The sequence below is a fragment of the Mauremys mutica genome, chromosome 2, assembly GCF_020497125.1.
Source record: "Mauremys mutica isolate MM-2020 ecotype Southern chromosome 2, ASM2049712v1, whole genome shotgun sequence".
Lineage (NCBI taxonomy): Eukaryota > Metazoa > Chordata > Testudines > Geoemydidae > Mauremys > Mauremys mutica.
In genome coordinates this window covers 168380346-168402397 of record NC_059073.1, presented here as the reverse complement: position 1 = coordinate 168402397, position 22052 = coordinate 168380346, and the positions used below count along the sequence as shown (strand labels likewise).

Genomic DNA, 22052 nt, shown 5'->3' with positions numbered 1-22052 from the left:
TCCTATTTAATACTCACGTATGCATAAAACTTGGACACAATGACTTATTGGACAAGGACTTGTTTTTAATGTCTGTTTAAATTGGTTGTGTTTTCAGCATGTCTGCAGCATCCTGAATTAGCTTTACACAGAAGAAATATGATCCTTAGAGTAGTTTCAAAAGAAATCCTGGTGAAAGTTAGGTCTTGGATACTACGTTCTTCATTGGTTTCACTTAAAGTATATTGAAGTAATCCCGTTTACCAAGAACAACCAGTAACACATCCAGTTGATTAGTTCAACCACAGGAATTGCCATATCACTTCGGTGGTCCACCTAATCTAATCTTGCCTCGCTCGAGATTCTAGTGGGGTGGCTTCCATATTTCAACCAATAAATATGGAGCTATGATGTGGATGTTTGAAGTCTTTCTACAGTTCACTGGCTGTAGAATTAGTGTATTTACTTTATTCAAGGTATTTTTAATATCTATTCCAAGACTGGCTTCTTCTCTTGTCTTTAAAATTCATTGCTACTGTCTTCAGATTCTAGCATCACTGGTTTAAAAAGTAAAGCTATCCCTGAGATTGGTTTTCCTCCGACTCTCCAGTTATGCTTTTCTAAGAGGAAGGGATTGTTCATTAGCTTAAACCTCTCCAAGTGAGGTTGAGAGATAATGCAATAAATGACTTAGGCCAGGTCTACACTACAGACTTCTACTGGCACAGTGTTCCTCAGGGGTGTGAAGAAGTGACCGCTGTCTGATGTAGCTGTTATAGCAGTAGTCTCTACTGTTTTTACAGTAATACTGGCAAAGCCACACTTTTACAAGTATAGCTTACTTTGCATGTAATGGGTGGCTTTATTGTAGTGATACAAAGTGCAACTTTGCCAGTATAGCTGTAAGCACACTAGGAAAGCTTGGCTGGTGTAGTATACTTCTAGAGTAGGCATGGCCTTGCTTGCAGTAGTCTTTGTTCTGCTGCTTATGGTGCTAGGCATGGTTTTCCTGAAGAGAAGTGACCACCCTTTCCTGTTAAGAATTAACATTTTTAGACTTGCTGTATTAAACTCCAAACTTCTCTCAATACTTGAGGGGTTGGAGGGACAGAGTGAGGCTAACTTCACACCATGTCTTCCTTTATGATGTATTAATCTAAACTTGACAGAATTTGAGCTGGGGTGGGATAACATTTGTTTACATTAGTCAGATCTAGTCTCAAGGAATAGTTTAAGTAAACTCATGTTTTTCTGGACCTATTAACTGTAAGACTTGTTTGGCTACATTTTGCTTTAATATTAATAATTGCAGGATATGTTTTAGTATTTAACTTTTCCTTTCAGGTTCAGATATTTGGCAGCTTTAGTACAGGGCTTTACCTTCCAACTAGGTAAGTAGCAAGTTACTTTGGTACATAACCTTTTTGGTCTGTCTTATGAAAGTGGTGATAAACCTCTAGAAGAGAATTGGTTTATTTTCAAATATTTGCAAACCAGAATGTGAAAATGTAACAAACATTATTGAATGTTATCTAATGTCTCACCAAACCAGGGAAAGAGCCACTGAACATACTATGAACTTTCGAAAGTACATAAATATTTTAATAATCTTTGTGCCACCATCCATACCCTCCATTGACTGCTGACTCTTGGTTGAAATAGCTTCTCCTAGATGCACTCTGGGATAACACTTGTTATCTTTTGCGATAATTCATTCACTTACCCATACAAATTGAGCAGTATTGTGAAATATTTCATGCTTGGTGGGATAGCTAATATTTACTGTCTAAGCCAGGTAATCATTGAACATTAATCATTAATTTTCAGTGGTTGTCTGTTTAATTTCCCTATCTCTTACCAACATAAAAATCTTTTTAGAACTGAAATTTAGTGTTTACAAATTATGCCGTTTATCTTTTGCAATTCAGTCAACTCAGTTTTTAAAATTGTCTAGTTAGTTTCACTGTGAGTCACTAGCACAATGTCCATGTATCTTTATTTACAATATTACAGGCTCCTGCATACTTCCAAAGCTGCTTCTTCTAGTGTTTGTTTAAAACCTGTTGTATTAATTTTTTTAATAAAATCACATTAGTTTTTTAAAACATTTTGGACTCCACAATTCTGTAAACTGCTTGTTTGATCAACAGCATAATTAAACCTGAGTCTGCAGCATAAATCATATCATTTTTATAGAACTGTATTGTTTCTTGAAGTAGGCTTCATTAGGAAAACATTGGAGAAATTGACTTAATTATTTTTATAGACTTAATTGACCATTCCTATATTGGCGTAAGTTACAGTATGCTAGGAAGTATGGCAGAACTACCATACTTAAAGGTTTAAGCTTTTTGGGAGCTCTTTCAAAGTATTGTGCAGAAGATTAGTGTTGCCATTTATCTGCAGGGGAATATTACTCTCTCATTTCAGTGGACTTTATTATTATATTTTGTTTCCTGTCTATAGTGATATTGATTTAGTTGTTTTTGGGAAATGGGAACGCCCACCTCTACAACTGCTGGAACAAGCACTAAGGAAACACAATGTGGCTGAGCCATATTCCATTAAAGTACTTGACAAAGCTACGGTAAGTAATGAGAAACAAAATTCCTATTTGGAAAATAAACTGCTTTGATGATGTGACATAAATACAATGTAAAGAAAAAACTTATTAAAGATGGCACATGTAGCTATTTTGGTGCTTCATGCATGTTGACCTGCTGCGTTCTTTTATCCCATGTTTTCCTGTTTTCTGGATAACACTTTCGTAGGGTATGTGTTTTGACAGAATCCTTCTAATAATGACATTCATAATCACTGTTCCAGAGATCTAGCTTCTTAGGAATTTTATTTACAGTGCTGAAAGTTGTTAGAGGACTTCCTCAATTACTACTTGGTAGTTTGGCTTGCTATCATGTTGCACTTTGTTAAACTCCCTGTCTCTGAAAATGGAACCTTGCGTGCTGATTGTACAATGCTCTTTTACTTCAGCAACCACCTTGTCTCTGGTCATAACTACTTGGCTAACTAATCTGCAAAGTCTTCTAGAATTCAGAGAGCCTTGATCCTATAGACTGTACAACCTTGACTTTGTGGGCAGAGGGGAAACTAGACCAAGAGAAATGTGTTGATTGGTTCTAAGTGCTGATTAAACCTTTTTAGCACGACTACATTGGTGTGGTAAGCAGCTCGGAGAGTATCCTCGATATGGATAACCATAGGCTCAGTTCTTTTCCAGTGCAAGATAATTTCTAGCAACCACTCATTTACAAGGCATGTGTCTCACACCTTTCTTACAACCCTGATGAATCAGGTGTCATGCATGCTAAGAGACTTTCTGATGGAAATTATGTAATTGCATGATTGGACTAACTTTAGGGAGATGCTGTACAGAAGTATAGATTAATTCTCCAGGGAATAAAATGTGAACTCCCTAAATCCCCTCTGAAAATGAATGAGTTGGCAATGTCCAAAGCAAATGCCCAGAAAGGTGTTGTTACTGTACTGTGATGGCAGAGCTAGTGTAGTCCACTGAGGTTGTGGCATATTATCTTACTACTTTTGAAACACTTTGAAAACTGTTAGGACTCTTTTTGGTGGTTAGAGGTGCTAAAGCTCCTCCACTGCTTGGCATTTGTTAGTCTAGAAGCCATTCTAATCTGTATGAGCCCTTCCGTAATCACTTCCTTCTACTACTAGTGTGGATTAATGAGATTATAATTGAAAACTGGAAAATGATAAACGTCTAATTGAAAATGAACACATGCATTTTAGTATAGGAATGTTTTGTGTTGGTCTGGATTTAGTTGGTCTTCTAATCCAGTCACTTCAAGAAATAATTGTTTGCTTAAATTAAAGATAATAGTTCTCTATGGGTGTGTTTGCACTACAGTCAGAGGTGGGACTAGGAGATGTAGACATAATATAGCTAGTTTGAATTACAATAGCATTGAAGCTGCCACATCTTGAGTTAGCACTAGGTACCCAGGGAACCAGGTGGAGTTGTACAGCCTGTGCTGCCAGGGCTTCACTGTTACTGCTTGAGCTAGCTAGATCAAAGCTATCTTGGTAATTTTTACATGTGCTGCATTCATGCCTGTGATGGCAATGCAGACATACCCTAAATCAGCCTCTTGAAGACCTTCACCTGATGTTCAGTAATACAGTGTCACTATAGGCCAGTTGTCTGAATGCCTTAAATTAAGGAAATGTCTGACTAATCAAATATCAAAAAGCTTCAGCCTACTATTTGGGATGTATAAAATGTCTCTCTCTCCTATAAATATTTGCAGGTACCAATAATAAAACTTACTGACCAGGAGACAGAAGTGAAAGTTGACATAAGTTTTAATGTGGAAACTGGTGTGAAGGCAGCTCAATTTATCAAGGAGTACATGAAGGTACAAACTGCATAATTGATGCTACTAATCAATAAACATCAGTATTACTGTTTTGTCCTTTACTCTAAGGCATGTAAATTTGTATCTTAACTCTAAAACATTTAGATGCAGGGAAATGTTATGGGTCTCTACCCAGAAGAGAATAACATTAAATTCTGTTAACTTTAACCAGTCTTGTGTTTTGTAGATTGGAGATCAGCTGTGGAAGCAGTTAAACTCTTGAAGGGCAATGGGTTTTCCGAAGAGGCCCTAATAAAATTGGACTAGAAACTGTTTGCTTTAGTTTTCTGGCAGTGTTGTTCTAACGATTTGCCAGAGGTTGTTAAGAACATAAGACTATCCATACCGTCAGACCTAAGTTCCCTGTAAGCTGCGCGGCTATGCAGCAGCCTATTTAGCGCTGCACAGGCACTCAGGGAACCCACCTGGCTTGGACCTGCCGCGGATGGGGGGAGAGATGCCATTCCCCTGGCCAGGACCTAGCTTGGCCCCCAACCTGCTGGGGAAGGGGTGGACCGAACTGAGCCCCAGCCTGGACTGGTTGTGCCCGAGGCGCTCCTTCCCCAGCCCCAACTTAACCCTGGGCCTGCCGTGACTGTGATGCTTATCCTGTGCCCCAAGCCCTGGAGCTGCTGTGGGGAGAGAGAGCTGGGAGGAGTCCCCTCTCTCTCTCTCCCTGTTGTAACCCCGGAGAACTCTCCTGCACATCAACCCTCTGCCCCAGCTCTGAGCCCCTCATCCCCGACCCCACCCCAGAACCTGGGCCCCCAGCCAGAGCCCTCACATCCCTGTACTCAAACCTTCTGCCCCAGCCCTGAGCCCCCCTCCCACACTCCAAACCCCTCGGAGCGCCCCCCCCAATGCATTTTGTCATGTGCACCAATATGCAGGAGTGAAATTAGGAAGGCCAAATCACACTTGGAGTTGCAGCTAGCCGGAGATGTTAGGAGTAACAAGAAGGGTTTCTTCAGGTATGTTAGCAACAAGAAGAAAGTCAAGGAAAGTGTGGGCCCCTTGCTCAATGAGGGAGGGAACCTAGTGACAGAGGATGTGGAGAAAGCTAGTGTACTCAATGCTTTTTTTGCCTGTGTCTTCACAGACAAGGTCAGCTCCCAGACAGCTGCACTCTGCAGCACAGTATGGGGAGGAGGTGACCAGCTCTCTGTGGAGAAAGAAGTAGTTCGGGACTATTTAGAAAAGCTGGACGAGCACAAGTCCATGGGGCCGGATGCACTGCATCCGAGGGTGCTAAAGGAGTTGGCCGATGAGATTGCAGAGCCATTGGCCATTATCTTTGAAAAATCATGGCAATCGGGGGACGTCCCAGATGACTGGAAAAAAGCTAATGTAGTGCCCATCTTTAAAAAAGGGAAGAAGGAAGATCCAGGGAACTACAGGCCAGTCAGTCTCACCTCAGTCCCTGGAAAAATCATGGAACAGGTCCTCAAGGAATCAATTTTGAACCACTTAAAGGAGGGGAAAGTGATCAGGAACAGTCAGCATGGATTCACCAAGGGCAAGTCATGCCTGACTAACCTAATTGCCTTCTATGATGAGATAACCGGCTCTGTGGATGAGGGGAAAGCAGTGGATGTGCTATTTCTGGACTTTAGCAAAGCTTTTGATACAGTCTCCCACAGTATTCTTGCCAGCAAGTTAAAGAAGTATGGGCTGGATGAATGGACGGTAAGGTGGATAGAAAACTGGCTAGATGGTCGGGCTCAACGGGTAGTGATCAATGGTTCCATGTCTAGTTGGCAGCCGGTATCAAGTGGAATGCCCCAAGGGTCAGTGCTGGGGCTGGTTTTGTTCAATATCTTCATTAACGATCTGGAGGATGGTGTGGACTGCACCCTTAGCAAGTTTGCAGATGACACTAAACTGAGAGGAGTGGTTGATACGCTGGAGGGTAGGGATAGGATACAGAGGGACCTAGACAAATTAGAGGATTGGGCCAAAAGAAATCTGATGAGGTTCAACAAGGACAAGTGCAGAGTCCTGCACTTAGGACGGAAGAATCCTATGCACTGCTACAGACTAGGGACCGAATGGCTGGGCAGCAGTTCTGCAGAAAAGGACCTAGGGGTTACGGTGGACGAAAAGCTGAATATGAGTCAGCAGTGTGCCCTTGTTGCCAAGAAGGCTAATGGCATTTTGGGTTGTATAAGTAGGGGCATTTCCAGCAGATCAAGGGACGTGATCATTCCCCTCTATTCAGCACTGGTGAGGCCTCATTTGGAGTACTGTGTCCAGTTTTGGGCCCCACACTACAAGAAGGATGTGGATAAATTGGAGAGTGTCCAGCGGAGGGCAACAAAAATGATTAGGGGGCTGGAGCACATGACTTATGAGGAGATGCTGAGGGAACTGGGATTGTTTAGCCTGCAGAAGAGAAGAATGAGAGGGGATTTGATAGCTGCTTTCAACTACCTGAAAGGGGGTTCCAAAGAGGATGGATCTAGACTGTTCTCAGTGGTAGAAGATGACAGAACAAGGAGTAATGGTCTCAAGTTGCAGAGGGGGAGGTTTAGGTTGGACATTAGGATAACCTTTTTCACTAGGAGGGTGGTGAAGCACTGGAATGGGTTACCTAGGGAGGTGGTGGAATCTCCTTCCGTAGAGGTTTTTAAGGTCAAGCTTGACAAAGCCCTGGCTGGGATGATTTAGTTGGGTTTGGTCCTGCTTTGAGCAGGGGGTTGGACTAGATGACCTCCTGAGGTCCCTTCCAACCCTGAGATTCTATGATTCTATGAAGGTGATGTGTGTCACCCAATGATCCGACGAAGTGGGTATTCACCCACGAAAGCTCATGCTCCAATACGTCTGTTAGGCTATAAGGTACCACAGGACTCTTTGCTGCTTTTACAGATCCAGACTAACACGGCTACCCCTCTGATATTTGAGTGGTAAGAGCTAATTAGAACCCATCATTTTTATGTGTAGTTAGGATTATTTTGCAATGTGCATTACTTTGCACTTATCAACATTGAATTTCATCTGCCATTTTGTTACCCGGTCACCCAGTTTTGTGAGATTTCTTTGTAATTCTTTGCAGTCTGCTTTGGACTTAAATATATTGAGTAATTTTGTATTGTGTGTAGACTTTGCCATCTCGCTGTATACCCCCTTTTCCAGATCACTTATGAATGTGTTGAACAGCACAGGTCCCAGTACAAAAATGACCATTTATTCCTACCCTTTGTTTCCTGTCTTTGAACTACTCATGAGAGGACCAGGGGCTAGGGGACTGTCCACAAACACTCATCTTCTATATAATATAGAAGCACAAGACTCTGATGTAAGACTATCAAGCCAGCTCCTTTATAGTTGTGTAACAAGATTTTATTATAACTTTTAAAATAAGATGTCCTAATTGGCTTGTAAGAGCTACCTTAACCTTATCAGAAAGTTTCAGTATAATAGAATGACTTCTATTGCACTGAAAAACTTGAATATTATACTCCTCTGAAAATTTGGTATCCCCTATGGTTACATGTAACACGTAAGGCTACTCTAAAAAGAAAAGGAAATATCTTTCTCATTCTGTTTTGCTGTGCTTTGACATCACTTCATGTTAGGAAGTTATTTGCTCATGTGTAGTCAGTGTCTCTATTGCAGACGAAGCCTTAAACATAAAAACAACGAGGAGTCCTTGTGGTACCTTAGAGACTAACAAATTTATTTGGGCATAAGCTTTCGTGGGCTATAATCCACTTCATCAGATGATTGGAGTGGAAAATACAGGAGCAGTATAAATACACGAAAGGATGGGAGTTGCCTTACCAAGTGTGAGGTCAGTCTAACGAGACAATTGAATGCCACAAGGACTCCTCGTTTTTGCTGATACTAACACGGGTACCACTCTGAAAACTTAAAGACTTTCTGCTCCACTGTTTCTTTTTTAAAAAAAAAATCTTGTTTTGAAAAGTTTAACACTTTATACCATCTTATCAGAAATCAAATTTTTTTTTAAACTAATAATTTGAAGGGACTGTGCCAACTAGAGTGTTAATGGTGGGAGGTATTAGGTTAGCTAGAGGGGAAAATACGTAAGCTGAAGAGATTTGCATGGTCACATTTTGATCTGCAGTAATTTTTTGACTTTGTTTAAAAACATTAGACAATTTGAATCTCACTAAAATACTTGACTATTATATCTTAAATTCTAAAATCACATATTAGAATATCATTGTAATAGCACTGCCAGTGAAGGTTAAGAAAGTACTTCCTTGCCAAACCTTATTTTCTTCAAGGAGCACCCACAGGGACACTACACTGTTGGTGTGCTGCTTCGAGTGCTGGTCCCTATGTGGATTCCAAATATGGTTACGCATGAGCGCCATGCACCACAGCCGTAACTGTTCATAGTAGTGTCCGTTGACCCACGCGGCTTTAAGAGGCTGTGCAGGTCGACACCACTCTAGTTCTTCTTCGAGTGATTGCTCATATCCATTCCATGTAGGGGTGTGCGCACCGCGTGCATGTTCGTCGGAAGACTTTTACCCTAGCAACTCAGTGGGTCGGCTGGGCGCCCCCTGGAGTGGCGCCACCATGGCACCGGATATATACACCAGCCGACCCACCCACTCCTCAGTTCCTTCTTACTGCCCGTGTCGGTCGTTGGAACAGTGGAGCGCGGCTTAGCTGACCTCCACTTCCCTAGCTACTCGTAGTTTCTCTCGTTAAGTATATAGTTCAGATGTTTATAGTTGTAGTTAACTTTATTTGTTTGTAGTATAGTATAGTGTATTTATTTCACAGGGGTTCGGGGCTTATCCCCTGCCCCTCACCCGGTGCCGGGTCCGATGCCCGGTCCACAGGGTTTTATAACCACAAGCCGATGCCGACAAGAGATCCTCTCCTAAGTGCCTCGAGGAATCTCACCTCACAGATAAGTGCCGCATTTGTGAGGCCTTTAATCTGAGAACAAAGGGGAGTGGGACTTTCGCCTCGGCTCCTGAGGGAGGCAGCTCTTGCTCCTCCGCTCTCAGCACCGAGCGCTGGTTAGTCTTCAAGGAGCGCTCCCTCGGCACCGGATCACCGGTACCGCCAAGGCCTCTCGGCATTGGCCGTCGCTGGCTCCGATGTCCACTCGGCATGGATCCCTCTCCTGGAGGATGAAGAGGCACGATATCCTTGCTGCGTCCGAGCTGCCTGCTCCGCAGCCGAGCGCTATGCTCAGTCGGATCGCCCGGCACCGATGTCTGCCGCGGCACCTACAATATCCGCACCATTAACTCCGGCCAGGCAAGAGCCGTCGAGTCCGGTGCTGGAAAGCTCCCCGGTACGAACCGTGGTCGAGCTCGCTATGAAGCTGCGTCCGAGCCGCCTGCTCCGCAGCCGAGTGCTATACTCAGTTGGATCGCCCGGCACCGATGTCTGCCGTGGCACCGACAATATCCGCACCGTTAACTCCAGCCAGGCAAGAGCCGTCGAGTCCGGTGCTGGAAAGCTCCCCGGTACGAACCGTGGTCAAGCTTACTATTAAGCGGCGTCAGAGCCGCCTGCTCCGCAGCCTGAGCGCTCTACTAACCTGCTGCGGCACCGTCAGTATCAGCACCATCGACTCCGGCCATGCAAGAGCCGTCGAGTCCAGCACCTGAACGCTCCCCGTTGCGAGCTGTGGTTGAGCTCACTATTCCCTCCACGCCGGAAACATTTCCACAGCGAGGGAGTTGATGGCAAGGGCAGAGCCTGCGCTGCTTTAACCCCCGGCACCGCCGGTGCGGGTTATACTGTCTATCGGCGAGCCTGTCTTGCTCACGCCACCGGGCGTCGGCACCACAGAGCGGCACCGTTCACGATCGCAGTCCCACAGATGTTCTCGGTCCTATCGCCAAGCCCGGTGCCGGCACCGTTCACGGTCCTGGCACCGTTTCCCATATCGGTACCGGTCGTACCCGTGGCACCGATCAGCGTCCCGTTCCCCGACCTGGTACACTCGGTGCCGATCCAGCTCTCGGCACCGCTCCAGGCACTGGACTCACGTAGCCACTCCCGGTGTCGAGTCTCGAGATCTCGGTCAGCCTCCCGGCATCGCTCCGGTCGCAGGTCCCATTCTCGCTCCCCGGTGCCGCGTCGAGCGCCATGAGCTGGGGAGGGAGACTCTGCCCAGGGCTTTAACTTCTCCATGGCCATCCATTCGGATGTGCACACCAGAGTCTTGCGGGTGCTCCAGGCCAGGACCCTGACCCCCATCAGTGGCTGCCCTGTACATCTTGGGCGGGCCATCAGGCCAAAGGCCTACCTGTGATCCCATCGCGCTCTGTTACGTCAGAGCACTGGGTACCAGGGGCGACAGTTAGCCGTCCCCCTCCGACCGGTATGGAGGAAGTCTGGTTCTGCCACCGGATTCCCACATCCCACCGGATCAGCAGGTCGTCCAGGAGCGTGAACCCACACAGGACCCACTTGCCCCCGGCCTTTCTTCTCCCTCCTCCCCAGATGAGGCGGTGGCAGAAGCGTACTCCTTGGGCCTTCTCCTAATCGGCCTGGAGGCCCATCAGGACCTCCCGAGACGGGTGGCATTCACTATGAATCTCCAAGTGGCCACTATCGCGCCCGTAGGCACGGGAGTCGAATGCATGTGCATCCCCCGGCTCCCTTGTCATCTAGTCCGTCAATCAGATGCAACGCCATGGCCTACAGGTACCAGCCCCTATGTCCAAGGGGGCTAGGCAAATGAACTTCCTGGGCCATAAGATGTACTCGGCAGGCACCCTGCAACTTCGCGTAGCAAACCAGCAAGCCCTGCTTAGCCGTTACTATGGGCGGCAGTGAGAGAATTTACGGAATCGGTTTCTCAAATCTACTGTCAAGAGTTTGATGCCCTCCGGTAAAAAGGGCCGAAGTGGCGAAAGCTTCCCTCCAGGCCTTGTTGGCTGTAGCGGTCTCCACAGCCACGACTCTGGCCTCGGGTGTTGCCATAAGGCGCATTTCATGGCCCAGTTACCGAGCCTTCCCTCGCAGCTGCTGCACACTATACAGGACTTGTCCTTCAATGACAAAGGCCTGTTCTCACAGCTGACCCTAGGCTGCAAGGCCCAAAGGACAGCGAGGTCACTACGCCCTCCCTCTTGGCATCTACATGCCGCTGTCTCACTGCCGACCTCTCCGCCAGCCTCACCGCTCTTACCCTGCGCCTGGACAAGGACAGGGCTTTGCCAGCAGGCGACGCTGAGGCAGTCATAGGCGTTGGTCGGGACCCCAAGGGGCAAAAAATCAGGGTCCTCCTAACACCAATCGGGCAAAAGCCTATCCCTCCTCATTCCTCTTAGGGTCCCCTCTCACGAGCAATCCCTCTTGTAAGAGGTGCGGGCGCTCCTCACCATCGGAGCTATAGAGGAGGTTCCAAGGACGAAGGGGCAAACGGTTCTAGCCCCACTAGTTCCTGATCCCCAAGGTGAAGGGAGGCCTCAGACCTATCCTACACCTGCGGGAGCTCAACAAGTAATGATATACCTGGAGTTCCGCATGGTATCCATGGGGACCGTCATCCCATCCTTGGATCTCAGAGACTGGTATGCCGCCCTCGATATGAACGGCGCGTATTTTCATGTCGCCATTTATCCTCCACGCAGAAGGTACCCCCGGTTTATGGCCAACTGTCATTCCAGTTTACAGTCCTCCCGGTCAGCCTCTATGCAGCCCCCTGTGTATTCACAGTGTCTACCTGTAGTTGCCGCCCTCTCCGCCACCATCGGATACACGTGCTCCGTATCTGGACGATTGGCTCATCCCAGGGGCCACCGGGGCCCAAGTTACCTCTCGTGTGGGCGTCGACTAGGTCCTATTCCTGCGTTTAGGCCTGATGATCCATGCAGCGAAATCCACCCTGATTCCCACTCAGGGAGTAGACTAAACTGAGGCCGCCCTGGACTTCAGTATCATAGCCTGCTTACCTACGCCTTGATTTCACGCGAGGGCCATTGTACAAGGTCTACAGACCTTCCCGGCAACTTTGCGTTGAACTTGCCTAGGTTTCCTGGGCCACATGGCTGCCTGCACGTGCGTAACCGAACATGCCAGGCTTCGCCTCCGTACACTTTAATCGTGACTCACATCGGTGTACCACCCGGCCAGAGACAGCATGGTCATGGTCGCCTCGATCCCCCCGAGCGTCCTAGGCTCCCCCGACTGGGGGTCTGCGCCCTCCCTGATGTGTGCAGGGGTGCTGTTCCATCCACCTCACCCTAGGTGTCCCTCATGATGGACGCCCCCATCTCTTGGCTGGGGTGCTCACTTGGGTCAGTTTCCCACTCCAGACCATTGGTTGGCTCAACAGCTGCCCTTGCACATCAATGTCCGAGAGTTGGGAGCAGTCTGCCTTGTATACCAGGCGTTTCAGCTACAAGGCTGTTGTGTCTCGGTGTTCACAGACAATACAATGGACACCCGTTGCATAAACAACCACGGAGGAGCACGGTCGTCCTCTTTCCAGGGAGCTATCCAGCTCCGGGACTCCTGCACAGCTCAATCGACGGACCTGGTAGCGTCCTTTCTCCTAGGGGTCCGGAACACTCTGGCAGATCGCCTCAGCAGTTCCTTCCTGTCTCTCAAGTGGTTGATTCCTCCAGATGTTATCCATTACGTTTCTGGAACTTCGCTCTCGCGGGAACAGAACGAGAGAGAAGTTCTGCTCATGCCAAGGCCTCTCCCCGGGCTCGATCTTGGCTGCTTTTCTGATGCCATGAACGAGCCGTCTGCTTTCCCACCGCTCCCGCTGGTTCGCAAGGTCCTGCAAACACTCCGCAGGGACAGAGCGCATCTGATCATGATCGCTCCAGCGTGGTCCAGGCAGCACTGGTACACCATGTTGCTAGACCGGTCGGTAGCCAACCGATTCCTCTGCCTTTTTGCCCAGACCTCATAACGCTGGATCACGGCAAACTTTACCACCTAGACCTGCAATCCCTGCACATCGCCGCATGCCTGCTGCGGGCCTAGACCGAGCCGAGTTACGTTGTTCTGCCTCGGTTCTACAGGATTCTCCTGGGTGGTAGGAAGCCTTCCACTCGGTTAATGTATCTGCCCAACTGGCAGTTTTCTTTTGCTGCTACGAAACACAAGGTTTCCCCCACAGAGGTTCCGATCCATTTCCTCTTGGATTGCCTATGATCTTCAAACAGCAGCGCCTGGCGCAGTTTATCATTAAGGGTGCACTTGACAGCCGTCTCTACCTTCCTCCCAGGGGGGACTGGCCGCTTCATATTCTCACACTCTGCGGTTTCTAGCTTCCTCAAGGGCTTGGGGCATTTATGCCCCAGGTTCGCCGCCCACCAACTCCTGGGTCTTCAACCTGGTTATAAGCAGACTTATGCCTGCTCCATTCGAGCCACTGACAACATGCTCGCTGAGATACCTGTCCTGAGGGACAGTTTTTTCCTTGTAGCCTTTGCATCGGCTGGACAAGTCTCCGAGCTTCGGGCTCTCACAGTGGACCCACGGTGCACTATGTTGCGTACGGACAAGGGGCGGTTGGGACCACGTCCGGCCTTCCTCCCTAAGGTGCTGTGGACCTTTCATATCATCCGGGATATCTTCCTTCCGGTCTTCTTTCCGAAGCCCCATTCATTGCGACGGGAGCACATTTGCCCTCCCTAGACATCCGTAGGGCGCTCGCTTTTTATGTCAAGCGGATAAGCTTTTTTGTACGCCCCCAACTCTTCGTTGTATTTGCAGACCGGATGAAGGGCCTACCTGTCTCCTCCCAAAGCTTTTCATCTTGGATGACGTCATGCATTTGCACCTCCTGTGACTTGGCCCATGTTCCGTCGAGCCACCTTACTGCTCGTTTCACCAGAGCTCAGGCTTCTTCTGCTACCTTTCCGACTCGCGTACCCTTCCAGGGACTATGTCATGCTACTACCTGGTCCTCTATCCGGACCTTTGCCTCTTTGGTCTAACTGTCCAGAGATGATGCAGCCTTTGGCTCAGCAGTTTGCATTCTGCAACATCTCACTCCGACTCCACCACCTACGTAAGGCTTGGGAATCACCTACATGGAATGGATATGAGCAATCACTCGAAGAAGAAAAAACGGTTACTTACCTTTGTAACTGTTGTTCTTCGAGATGTGTTGCTCATATCCATTCCAAACCCACCCTCCTTCCCCACTGTCGGAGTAGCCGGCAAGAAGGAACTGAGGAGTGGGTGGGTCGGCTGGTGTATATATCCGGCGCCATGGTGGCGCCACTCCAGGGGGCGCCTAGCTGACCCACTGAGTTGCTAGGATAAAAGTCTTCCGACGAACGTGCACGCGGCGCGCACACACCTACATGGAATGGATATAAGCAACACATCTCAAAGAACAACAGTTACAAAGGTAAGTAACCGTTTTTTCCTTCTAACTGCTGAATGGCCAGAGTTGGAACTACTGTTCCTTGATGCTCTTAGCTTGCTAAGAGAACTACTCTTTTCATTGTATAAGGGGAAAACTATAGTTCGTAGGTTTCTGCTGAACTTCTCCCCTCCGGGGATCATTCCCTGGCTCAGGGACTGTGCCCCAGTAAGCCGGTTTTTAATACTGTGCTTCCTGCCCATGCTCCTTCTTTGTGAGCGACTAGCACCAGCACTGAATCTGTTGTCTTGGTGAGAATCACATCGGTGCCTGCTGCTCATCTGTTGCTCATTCCCGCCACATACCTGGGAAGCCAGAGAATTTCACCTCTGCAAATTGCTTATGGAGGAGACTGTGTGCCCATGTGCACAATTGGATCTGGTGACCACAGATCTATTGGGGATGCCCAGTACCGGCAGTCAGCACCTCCCTGGCCCTTTCCCACCCGGCACTGGTGGCACCGGCCCATTCGGCCAAAGCCCACACTGTGCACAAGAAGCATGCTCATGGGCATAAAGGTAGCTCCCTGATGGGGACTACCTATAAGCACAGAGCCGTGCCAGGTCGGGTGAGAAATTGTGCATTGATCCAGATACTCCTGCTCCAAAGAAGCCTCACATGGAGTCCAAGCACTATGCCCCACCAGTGCCACTGCTGGCCTCGGTGACTGATCCACTGCCAGGACTTACGGCTCTGCGTACACCAGGCCATCTCTCCCCTCTTAGGCCCACAGCTGAGTTCATGCTGCTATATGCTGGGGCACCTCTATGTCCCGGCCCTTCAGGTGTCTTTCGTCTGCTGTGTCCCGAGGATGAGATGCTCCTGCTCCACCTCTTTCCACAGTTGCCCTCAGACACACCTTTTCTTCTCTCGGACTGTGCACCCTTCACTGCACCAGTGGTGCCATCGGCTCCGATAGCCTGGTCTTCAGACTGAGTGATCCTCTAAACCAGACACTGCCTTCACGCTGGCCTAGTCGTACAGCCCAAATCCCCGGCACCAACCGTATCATCCAATGTATGCTCCACAGGCTGATCCATGGTTCCGCTACCTGCGAGCCCTGTCAATGCCCAATGATCCCTCTGCTTGGCTCTACTGGGTCGCTTGGGACCTCTACCATGACTGCGTTCTATCGCTCCACACACATCATCGCCCTTCTCTAACGCATACCACTTCTTCCTCTCCCACCCCCCTCTCCCCCCGGAACCTCCTACTGTCCCCACTCCTTCAACACCGGTGGTACCGACAGCACCATCGTCTCCTCCAGACTCTGAAACTGGCAGAGTGCCATTATTTCATTCTCTCTAAGGGCACAGACTTTCTCTTCACCCTCCCCCCCCCCCCCACTCCCACCTTGCTGGTGTTGCAAGCTGTGACTGAGTGCGCCTGCCAACAACATTTCTGCTCCATGCCACCCGACCGGGCAGCTAAGAAACTGGACCTGTGGGCCGCAAGGTCTGCTCATCTGCTAAGCCTCCAATTTCATATTGCCATCCTGGCCAAGTACGACTTCCTTTCGTACTCTAAGCTGACTTTCAGGCCTTTCTTTCCCTGGAAAAATAGCAGGACTTCCAATGTCTTGTGAACTAGGGCAGGCTGGTAGCTAAAGTGGCTTTCTAGGCTGCAGTTTATGCCACTGACACCATCTCCTGCTCCCTGGCATCTGGGGTCATCTGCTGAGATTCCTGGCTCTAGTCCAGCGACTTTCCGAAAGAGGTCCATGTGATGGGTTGGGTCACAGAAACCCCCTTGGGACTGCCACCTGATGAGCTGAAACTACCTCTAAGCCCATTGTTCCTGGCAGGTTGAGACTTCAGTACCAGATACACTAGCCTGCTACAAACACAGACCCAGTTTTGAACCACGTCCCCCAAAAGCTGCAGGCTTAACTGAAAAAAGCTTAAGAAGTGCTCCCGTCTCCAACACATTGGAAAACATAATCCCAGCTATACACATACCACTCAAGAAAGAGTTATTTTGGATAGTTCTCTGAAAACATCCACTCAATGTGCAGCGGCAGTCAAAAAAGCAAACAGAATGTTGGGAATCATTAAGAAAGGGATAGATAGTAAGAGGAAAATACCATATTGCCTCTATATATAAATCCTGAATACTGTGTGCAGACGTGGTCTCTCCCCCCAATCTCAAAAAAAAAAAAAAGATACATGGGAATTGGAAAAGATTCAGGAAAGGGCAACAAAAATTATTAGGAATATTGAACAGCTTCCGTATGAGCAGAGATTAATAAGTCTGGGACTTTTTAGCTTGGAAAAGAGACAACTAAGGGGGGGATATGATAGAGGTCTATAAAATGGGTGGAGAAAGTAAATAAGGACATGTTGTTTACTCCTCATAACATAATTTCTTTTGGTGACCCCTAGTTCTTAATAGGCAGCAGGTTTAAAACAGAAGGAAGTATTTTTTTCACACAACACACAGACAGTCTGGAACTTTTTGCCAGAGGATGTGGTGAAGGCAAAGAATATAACAGGGTTCAAAAAAGAACTGGATAGCCATTGATGGACGTAGCCTCCATTAAGTTATCTCTAGCTTGTCTTAGTCAGAAGCTCAGAATGGGCAATGGGATGGATCACTTGATGAGTATCTGTTCTGTTCATTCCCTCTGGAGCACTTGGTCTTGGCCACTGTCAGAAGACAGGATAGCTGGACCTTTGGTCTGACCCAGTATGGCCATTCTTATGTTCTTGTGCAAGGATAATTGTTTGTTTGAAAAGGTCTGCTTTAAAATGACATTTAGATGGTTGAATTACAAGTGTGGAAAGAAGTCTCACTTGTTGAAATTTTGCATACAGGGGCGGCTCCAGGCACCAGCACCCCAAGCGCGTGCTTCGGGTAGCAAGCAGCAGGGGGCGCAAGCAGGTTGCCTTCTGCTGGTCCTGCCTTGCTTGGGGTGGCAAAATGCCTAGAGCTGCCGCTGTTTGCATATATAGTACTCGTATGTGCTTAGCCAAGTTTAATTAGAGGAAACACTGTAATAAACTGTTCATTTCCAATATTTGAAAGACTTAAACAGGGACATTATCTTAATTCTGTACAGAAGTGTAATTTGGAAAGGTGAAGGACAAATTTGTGTCACTTTATTAAACCTTTCGGACCTCTTCTGCTGATGCTTTAAAATATGGTCTTTGTACTACAAATTTGCCAAATTATGCAAATAAAAATTTCTTAATGATATACAGTGACTTGCAGTGCAGTACATAATGTCTTTGAATTTGGCTTGATTAAGTTTTCATTAAAACTTTAAAAATAAATAGCACCTCCCCTCCCCCTGCAAAACAAAAAATACCCTCCCTAAAAATCTGAATTTGTAGAAAACCTAAGTAGCTTTTAAATTAGAAACATTTCTGACCCAGAACTTGTCACAATCCAGTTTAACAATATCAGGCTTTCACTTTTTTTCTTGGTGACTTGAATTGTGATGTCCCCTGACTTAACCTGGGATGCTGATTTACACCCACCTCTTTAGGCTTCAGAGCCTGAGCTGAACCTTGAAAGAGTTGTCCACACAGCTACTTTTAGAGCACTAGCATGACCTTCAGTAGCCTGAGTCTGTTGCCCCAGGCTGGGAAGGTTGCTGCCATAGTCTGTTAGACATACCCTTAGTGTTTTGTGTCTAAATCTTCATTGCCCCAATACTCCAAACTCCAGTAGGTTTTTAGGTTAATGTAAAAATTGATTGCAGATTTCTGTTTTAAACGTTAGTTTGATGACATTTTTGGTTTAATGTTTCAGTGAAAAATTGAGTGTTTTGCCAAAATAAACTTCCACGAGTTCAGTTTCTGATGAATTTTTGTTTTTGATAAGCCTCTCAAATTTGTAGAACAGTTTCTAGAAAACCACCTTTTTATTTCTGTTGAGTTTTTCCCAAGAAGGGGGAAAACATTTCCTAACCAGCTCTAGTTAAATCTACGAAAACCGTAATGAAAGCTACCAATTTAGGGTTTTTAATGCATTCAAAACTGAAACAGCTGAGCTGTCTATTCAAAACTAAGCAATTGCTTGTAGGCTGAGAGCAAGCTTGGAAACTGTCAGCCCAAAATGAATTTGATAAAATTCTGAAGAACTTAACTAGAACTCAGAATTTTTTTCCATCCTAACATACCTTTTGTTTGTCATTTAAATAAATGGGATTGGTGTGTCACACGGAATTGAAGTGAGCTGCACTGAAGGTAGTCTTAAGTGAGGCAAGGCTCCACATAATACACTGCTTAAGAAACTATTGGCTAAATTAAGCATGTTGCACAGCCATCATTCTGAACATTAATATTTTATTTCCCACCTTTCCATGAATGAAATGTAAAAAGCCTAGCTTTTACAGAAGTGAATAGCTTCTGTATACGAAATACGTAAAGACTGAAAGTCAGTTCTTTCATGCTGAAAAGCAATTTTTTTGTATGCTAGGTACTCTTCCTATGTCTGTTAAAGAATTCAGCAGTGTGCCCACTGTGGTGCACCTTCAGTATGCTAGCATGCTGCTTTAAAGTCTTTACCTTAAATATAGCACTCCTTTGTATGGGCTCAACACAGGTCCTGAATAGCTTTTATACTCTGCGAACTGAACTGTTTTCTTGGAAAGCTTAAATAAATGTGAGGCTGGTATACTGTAATGATTTGTTTCTTCACAACTTTGTTACTATGCATAATAACTAACCAGCTTTAGTGAAATGTTTATATATTTGATCTGGTTTGGATTATTAATTATACCTATACAGCAAAGTTTTAGCTGTCTTCTAACTGTTACTAAAATCAGCTGTTGTAGTAGTTACTGCTGGTTATATCCCTCCTGCAATATAATTTGATGATCACTTTGGATAATAATGTCTTGGCTGATGAAAGAGTTTAAAAAAGTAGCTTTCTGTGTTAACCTTTATTTTTCTTTTGTTAGGAAGATACAATATACCAAATTAAATACCGTACTTACACAAATAAAATGTGAATAGAATAAAATAAAGTGTTAACTGTTCCTTTGAGTAAACAGCTAGTAAAAATAATTTCAAATAGCCTGATTAAAAAGTCCTATAGTCATGTTTTTGAGGAGAGAATTTTACATGTTAATGCTTCTTAAAATCTTTATAGAATTTGTAATAGATTATAACAGGCCTATTTTCCCTATTTGCAGAAATATTCATTGCTGCCTTACTTGATTTTAGTATTAAAACAGTTCCTTCTTCAGAGGGATTTGAATGAAGTTTTTACTGGTGGAATTAGCTCTTACAGCCTAATTTTAATGGCAATTAGTTTCCTGCAGGTAAGTTCTCTATTTTGTTTGTTACTCTGTTCTTTAAAATTTAATTTCTGCCATGAATTCCCCAATCGTCAATTGTCTGTTCCTCTTCTCTCTCCCTTAGTGACATACAGCACTCCCTTTGTTGTTAAGGCTTTGTGATCTCCATTCCCTTGCAGGCTGCCTCTCATATCTCTGAGAGCTCTGCACAGAGTATGGATGAGAACAGCAGCAGAGGCCTCTGAAAATTGATTATAATCATATAACGTGGCGAATGGCATAGTGGCCCTCTCCACACGACCTTTTTGCCGAACCTGCTGCCTAGAACTGTCCCTTTCTCTGGCAGAGGCTGCCAGTAGTCTGCCCCACCCCCTCTCTGGTTGGGCTGCAAGCAAGCAGGCCACCCAACATGGTAGTCATTTCAGTAGAAACACTGGAAACTGTTGTCAAATTATGGTCATGTCAGAGCCTCACTGATTTCTCCATAGCTACTCCTCCCTGATCTCTTTTACTCCTTCCTCCCTGTTGCCAGATGGATGGAGGGGATGCCCTGAAGGCATAGGCTGGAGCACACATGGGGAAAAATTAATGGGTTCTCTGCAGCCAAGCTCCTCCCTCCTCACCTCCTTCTGCCCCCCCAGCACACCATGTCCCTACTCCTCCCCGTCCCTTCCAGTGCTCCCCGCCACCTAACAGCTGTTTGGCAGTGCTTAGGACTTTCCAGGAGAGAGGGGGAGGAGCGGGGACGCAGTGCACTCAGGGGAGGATGCAGGGCAGGGGCGGGGACTTGGGGGAATGGGGGTGTGGTGAGGGGAGCTCCAGGGTAGAGCCAGGGGCAGGAGGGGGATCAAGCACCCACCCAGCAGAGAGGAAGTCAGCGCCTATGCCTGAGGGTCCTTGCATGCCCCTGAATTCCTTTGGAATCTTCTCTGCATCCTTTGCTTCCTTCCCTTGTCAGCAGACCTCCTGCTGTGCTAATGGGAGTAGGCTTGGAACCAGGACAGCTGGACCTGGCTGTTCTCTCACCCAAATGCCTGTTGTGATAAAGGCTACTTCTGATCTACAAACATGTATGTTTATGGACCACACACAGAATTTTGATACCTTGTTAAAAAGGTAAATTATGTGCGAATCTTGTGCTCAGTATATTATAGGTGAGGCTAGTTGCCCAACACTTTCCATTATAAGACCTTGTTTTCAGCTGCTTATAGCTTTGATTGGGCTGCAATTTTTCCATTCTAGGTGTTTCCTTCAGACTGACTTGTTGCAAATTTCAGCTGAAATGGTTTAAGCAGTTTCCTAGAACAAAGCTAAGGAGAAATAAAATCATAATTCAGTCCTTGTGTAGATGCATTATGATTAGTCTTTAATTACATACTTTTTCCATATGGCCCATTTGTAAATGTTTGTGGAATTTATGGATTATCATTATAAAGCCTAACTACAGTGAATTGGCAGTCAGTTAACTCAGATTAAAAACAGGGCCTCACGCTGATCTAGGCATATGCTCCAGCATAAGTGTTCTTTATGAGTAGCTTTGGTGTTTACTGTATATACTCGATCATAAGCCAGTTCATTTATAAGCCAACCCCCCCCCCCCCCCAAGATGGATAAGTAAAAATGGAAAATTTTTATAACCCGTTCATAAAACCGACCCTATAATTCAGGAGTTAACAAACTTTGGCTCCCGGGCCATCAGGATAAGCCGCTGGTGGGCCAAGATGGTTTGTTTACCTCGAGCATCCACAGGCATGGAGGTAAACCTAAGTAAACAAAATGTCCTGGCATGCCAGCTGCTTACCCTGACGGGCCGGGACAGCAACTGGTGGGAAAAATTTTTGAGGGGGAGAAGCTGGGAGTCAAGGGAGTGACCCCACATGACCCCACCCCTAGCCCAGGACCCCCACACTCTCCCCATCCCATCCCTTCCCACCTTATCTGGGGAGGGCCAGGGCAGGATGTTTCTGACCTGGCTGGAGCTGCTTCGGCAGGCCGGGCAGCATGGCCGCAGCCTCCTCCGGCAGGTCAGACTGGGCAGCACGGCCGCAGCATGTTCCAGCGGGCTGGGCCAGGCAGCATGGCCACAAAG

General features: G+C 46.7%; 1 protein-coding gene across 5 annotated transcripts in view; it reads left to right on the top strand.

Moving 5' to 3' along the window:
• Positions 1-22052, top strand: part of TENT4A (terminal nucleotidyltransferase 4A) — a 109671-nt gene that overhangs the window by 34709 nt on the left and 52910 nt on the right. For all 5 annotated transcript variants that reach the window (XM_045003524.1, XM_045003522.1, XM_045003521.1 and 2 more), the window contains exons 3-6: positions 1324-1370; positions 2446-2566; positions 4272-4379; positions 19859-19987. In XM_045003524.1, coding sequence (XP_044859459.1) covers positions 1324-1370; positions 2446-2566; positions 4272-4379; positions 19859-19987 — 405 coding nt within the window. The remainder of the gene's footprint in view (positions 1-1323; positions 1371-2445; positions 2567-4271; positions 4380-19858; positions 19988-22052) is intronic.